General features: G+C 28.4%; 1 protein-coding gene across 1 annotated transcript; it reads right to left on the bottom strand.

Annotated features, from left to right (window-relative positions):
- Positions 1-2,567: 2,567 nt before the first annotated feature.
- Positions 2,568-4,097, bottom strand: LOC110410098 (homoarginine-6-hydroxylase 2-ODD-C23-like). Its single transcript, XM_021419689.1, has 8 exons — positions 4,069-4,097; positions 3,726-3,789; positions 3,579-3,646; positions 3,425-3,483; positions 3,154-3,319; positions 3,024-3,043; positions 2,893-2,939; positions 2,568-2,693 (listed from the first exon to the last, which is right to left on the bottom strand). The coding sequence occupies exons 1-8, from the start codon at positions 4,095-4,097 to the stop codon at positions 2,568-2,570; spliced, it is 579 nt and encodes a 192-aa protein (XP_021275364.1).
- Between the last annotated feature and the right edge of the window lie 1,903 nt (positions 4,098-6,000).

Genomic DNA, 6,000 nt, shown 5'->3' with positions numbered 1-6,000 from the left:
AAAAAAAATATTGTTATTGATCGCTTATTTATATATTTATCTATTTTATCTGTATTGGATATAAATCATTTAAGTAAATAGCTCTTTAGCTTACTAAACTCCCAAATCTTATAATTTGTAGATAATTAACTTGTTTTTGTATACCCGTAATTTGATTTTACAATCCAATCTTTGGATTTAGGATGGGTGGGGTGTTTAGGACCATTTACCATCTTAAAAGTGTGTATGCTAAAAATTTTAGATGAGAGACCATTCACTGAACTAAGAGACCATTCTAAAATTGATCCAAACCCATCAAGTTCATGAGGACAATCTGTAAATGGCTATCCACATAGATTTATCCACTTGTTTCCAAGTAAGCGCCAATATACCAAATAATTGCATGTGATTAATTATTTGGCTAACAACGTTGTTAATTAATTAGGATTTGTTTTGATTGAGACTAATCTTTCCTTAGGTAGCTTATCGAACCAATGAAAAGGTACATAGCCTCTTAAACAACTCGGGTGTTGTCAGATTGTGATAAACATGTTTGAGATTGGACATCTGCTTGACTAGGATTCTAACTCTACTGTTTTGGACTTGGGATTGGATCGAAAACGATTGTCTATCGATTTTTTCAGAAAGCATATACATATCTTATGCATCATGACAGTTTCGATGGCTTGTTATTTTTTATTTTATTTTCTGAGATGATTGTATCAGAGAAGAATTTGGTCAAATTTCAGAGCTAAACACTTTATTTTCGGTTTTTTGCAATGGAAAAACTTTTCATAACCTGGGTCAATAATTCATCAGTGTTTTGATTTTTTTTTTCTCTTTTCATCCTTTATTTTGTGTCAAATTTTCGATCCAGCTTGTTGTCTCGTCTGCTTATTATCTGCTTTGTTCTCTACAGTGGCACAATAAAATTTCCCTTCCTTAGTGGTCCAATACAAATTGATACATGAATGTACCAAACAATATTGGTGCATGCATCTGAATTATTGTCTTGGATTTTTTTTCTGTTTTCCTGATGAATTCTTTTTTTTTCTACGATTTTGACAGATATCTTTGTATTTATATTGAAATATTGATAATATTGTATGCATGAGTAAGGTTTTGGGTGATCAACACTCAGTAGACCTCCTTTGGCTTGAAAGACTGGTGTAACTAACACCAAGTCGACGATGCTTAATCCCTTGGAGTCCATAGTTATGTCACAGGCTGACGTTTCAGATACAGTAAGGTCCCCTGGAAGATTTGGATGAGAAAATTTTGGTCAAGGTTCTGGAAAGTCTGAAGAGGGAGAGGCGGCTAAAAGAGTTAGCATTGGACAAAGCCTGCTGAAATTTTTTCCCCTCCTTTATTGCATTATTTCAATTATTTTATCATTGCATGTTTGATAATCCGATGAAACTATAATCTACTTTTTTAATATTTCAAGATTTATTAACATTAATGTTTGTATCTTAACAGGAAAACAATGAAAATGTGATTTGATCTTGGACTCTTTAGCCTGGTAAATTTGCATTTGCCATTTGATTTGATTTTTCAAATTTTGAGATAAATGAAGAAAAAGGTTGAATGGATCACTATCAAGCACGCGTGTCGGATTACGTTAAGGTGGAATTTATGAGATGATAACCTCAAAATTTAGAATGATTTGTATTCAATGATTAGATCATTCATGTTTGGTACGTGACAGCGATCTTTATCGAGAGTGATTAGCTGATTGCATTCCCATCTAAAAAGCAGAAAAAACATTTTTTATCAAACTAATTTGTAAATTAATTAGGAAAATTTTACCTTACTTCCTTCTAAAGTAAAAATAATTTTTACATGGTAAGGTTTTACTCAATCAAATATTCTTTGACCAACTCAAAAGATATATATATTACATATTTATTCCAATATATATGTTCTTTTGTTATGTATATAATCTTTGTTTTGGTAGCAAATTCATTATTATTTTTATAATTAATTTAATGTTCCTATTCAAAGATTTCTAGTCAAATTTAAAAGGTTGAAAAATTACTTTATAAAAGATAAATATATTTTTTTATATTTGTTTATTGATTTGATTAATTATAACATATTTCAAACTTATAATGTTAACAGAATATTAAAATTATTAGTTTATTAACTTTTAAACAGTTTATTTTGGTATTTTATTTAAAATGATATTTGCTCTTTGTACGATACCAAATATGATCTTTAATTTTTACTGATTAATGATTATTAAGTAAAATCATGTCAAATAAGATGATCTTAAATCACTATATGATTATGATTAGATCACTATAATAATCTTATCACATGATTATTAAGTAAATTATTTCAAGTACGATGATCTTAAATCACTTTATGATTATGATTAGATCACTATAATAATCTTGAAAAGGATACCAAATGCTTTCTATAGAAAGAAAAAGGCTTATTTTAATCTTGAAGTGACTGTATATTTGCATGACTCCAATAAGTTGAGACCCCAGAGGCAACACTGCAATTAATGCTTAGACAACTGTTTCCAAAGAAAACAATATCTAGATAACTAACAATTAATACGGACATGGGATTTTTTTTATTTAATTTATCAATTTAGATTGCTCATGCTTCCAGACATAATTAAGCTTTAACATGTCACCAACGCTGCAAACAAACGTTCCAGGAATTGGAATAGCTGCTATCCACTCACCAGAAAGGTTTCTCACCTTCATTGTGGCAAAGAAAATTTTTTAATCATACAAACAGATGAGCGATTTAGGTAGAGAATTTAACTTCAATTTTTAGCCTTCTTTTTTAGTTTTTGAGTTTTAACTATGTTGTACCAAATAAATAAAATCCCCAAAATTCAAAGGAGTTTATAGATGGATATGATATAATATAATAATAGGGTTATAATGAGGGTACCTCAAGTGCAGTGATATCATTATCTTGATTAATCAGAGATAGCAAACCTGTGAAAGATAATGTATTAAATACTAGTATGATACTCACATTATTGAGCTACTAATTAGTCACCTAAACTTGAGAAAGTTTACCATAGTCTGTGTGAATCCCACTGAGGCAGTCAGAAAAAACAAAAAGAAGTTAGAAAATAATTTCAAGTCATAAGAGCCTAAGTAATATAACACCAAAGAGAAAAAGATTAAAGTAAATTAAGACATATACCAACCAATCTCATTTTCTTGCATGTCTTGACCATCTACAAGGGAAATTCCAGGGTAACCATTCAGACGAACCATCCAAAATGCATCTCCACCCCTTTCACCTTCGAATTCGTCTGGTGATGCTCCCAGTGCCAAAGCTATCCCTCGCATAATTTTTCTTGAAAGATCTAATTGACAAGGAAACCATAATTAAATTTAGTCTGCCCTGATCAACTAGCTAGCTTAGACATTGGAGAGAAAAGAAAATCGATATTTCCAGGGCAAAATCATGCCTGTGCAAAGGCTGAAATACTCCTCCATCGTCGTTTTGAAGTTTGGAGGATCTTGTGGCCTAAAAAAATAAATGGATCATAAGATATAATATAACTAGAACACAAAATTTTATTGACCCTAGTATATCATTGTAAGACACTGATTTCCACTTACCATTGGTTATATCCTGACATAATCTCTCCATAAGTTCCATACGTCCCCTTTTTTATTTCTTTATAGAACTGTGATCCAAAAAAAATGACACAAAATGTTAATGAGTTGTAGATTAAAAATGACATACAAATTGTACTATTCACCTACATCGATAGCTTCCAGCAAGTCAGGCACGCCTTTGGTTATATTTTCTTTAAGCCTTTCGTATCCCCTGCGTCCAAATCGTTAGGTTCAACACTGCAATGAGTGGAGTAGGTGTAGCTAGAAAAATGAAAAACTCAACAAAATCGGATCACGGCTTCTCTAACAGCCATAACAAAAAACTAAAACAAAATAACAAGTAGGTGACCGTTGGCCTATACAATCAAAATAACGCTCATGAAGAGCGTTTAGCCAGAAAATTTAAAAAATTAAGTAAATGACACCAGTAGTTATCGTTTCACAAACTTGAAATTAAGTAAACGACACCGGTGGTCATTGTTTCACAAACTTGAAATGCTTAGAATTCCTCCGCGACATCGTTTCACTTGGCCTTGAACCTTCTTCCAACCTTCAGCTTCTTTAGTTGCTTCCCGCCATTCTTCAACAATTGATTTCTCTTGGTTGAAGGTCCCTTTTGATCTTTAAGTGATGACACTGGTGGCCCAATTAAAGGAAAGATAAATTAAAGACGATAAGACAAAACATATTCATCAAAATTCTTATTCACTCTTGATCTTTAAGAAAATAATGATATAGTGTTCAACAAATTTGTTCAAATGACAATCTAGCAGTTTTTTTTTTCAAAGTTTTTCTTATTACAACATTTGAAAAGTTGATACAAAATATTGAAATGCGTCATTTTAAAGATTTTAAATCGTGCAGTCATCAAGAGAGTACAATACACACTATACTCTTTCCTTTCTCAAGGTTTTTTTCGTCGAATTTTTCTTAATAATGAGGCAATATCAAAAGCATATTCTTAAAAAGAATTATGCACTTTTTTTCTTTTACTCGAATTTTTTTTCGTAAGATTTTAACAAGGCATATTTTTAATACAATAGACATTTATGGAATAGTATTATGAATATATGTGTGAATATCCATTATGTTATAATCCAAAATTATTGATAGAGATAGCAGTATAATATGATTTGAACTTTTAGATTTGATTATGTATATTTAGATTTGAATGTAAATTAGATTGAATTAAAATTAAAATTTAATCCATCTAAATCAAATCTCTTAGTATTATATTTGTTTTTTAAATTTTATCTAAATAAGAGTTATTAGCCTATTAATAAACCTTCTACTTCATTTGTAAATATATACTCTTAAATAAGAACTTCTTACTTTATTAATACTTTTCTCTCATAAATGTTATTTATGTTATACTTCACAACATTATCAATCTATTTGCATGGATTTTTTTTAAAAAAAAATTACAAGTAATGAAGAATGGAATTATCCATAAAAGAAATATATGGGCAATTATATTTTTAGTAAGTAGTTTAAATTATTGATAGAGATTTTTTTTTTATTTCATGAAATTTATGTTAGTTACTGTATGAAAAGAATGAAATATATTTTTATTATAATTCCTTATAAGTAAGATGTAGGTACTTCATATTTCTTATGAAATTATATTTACATGTAATAATTATAATCAATTAACAAATCAGCTTATAGTTAATTCTAACATAAAATTGGATCAATTTCACTCATGATGAGTCTTGAATATGGGACTTCAACATTCCATTGTCTCTTAGTTGCCATAAGAAATGGTCTAAAGTATTTGTGTTGAAAATCAACTCCAAAATTAAGCTGTCATAAAAAAAAAACTAATTTAGTAGTTCAAAACTTGAAACTTGCGTAAACCCTTTCAAAATAATAATAAAAAAAACCATCTTTCCGTTTCTTTTTACTTGAAATAATAATCTTGATTTAAAACAATTAAGTGTCTATTTGATTTGTTTTTTTTTTAATTTATCTATTTCTTAAAAGTAGAAGTTGGACCAAATAGAGATTTTGAGAAGCTCTTTAAAAAAATAATTTTTTTAAAAAATAAAATTAAAAAAAACTTCAAGAAAAGCTCCAAAGAGGAGCTTTCTCTTCTCTTTTTTTAAAAACATGCCTATTTTTCAGAAAAAATTTTCTTTCCGTTTCAAAAATGTCATCTACTATTAAAAATAATCCCAATATTTTCTGTTTTTATTTTTATATGATTTATTATTAATTATAAACTTTATGTTATATAAAAATACTTTTTATATTTTCACAAATTTATTTTAAATAAATAAAAAATACAGTTAACTTTTTTTCATTGTGAACAAAAGAATTCGTAATTAATTAAAAGTTAATTATTAAATATCCTTTATGATAATTTTAATCAAAACTAAGACTTACATAAGTTATTTTTTCAAACAGTTTATCTATAAAATAG

Source organism: Theobroma umbraticum, unplaced genomic scaffold (genome assembly GCF_002168275.2).
Source record: "Theobroma umbraticum cultivar Fairchild unplaced genomic scaffold, ASM216827v3 scaffold_44.0, whole genome shotgun sequence".
NCBI lineage: Eukaryota > Viridiplantae > Streptophyta > Magnoliopsida > Malvales > Malvaceae > Theobroma > Theobroma umbraticum.
The sequence above is the reverse complement of the archived record's forward strand: the minus strand, read 5'-3'. Positions and strand labels throughout refer to the sequence as shown.

Coding starts and splice junctions, on each gene's coding strand:
- LOC110410098 (XM_021419689.1), bottom strand. CDS start 4,097: ATGTCGCGGAGGAATTCTAAGCATTTCAA. Junction 3,484..3,578: donor ATGTCAGGATATAACCAATG/GTAAGTGGAAAT, acceptor TTATTTTTTTAG/GCCACAAGATCCTCCAAACT. Junction 3,320..3,424: donor GTATTTCAGCCTTTGCACAG/GCATGATTTTGC, acceptor CTTGTCAATTAG/ATCTTTCAAGAAAAATTATG.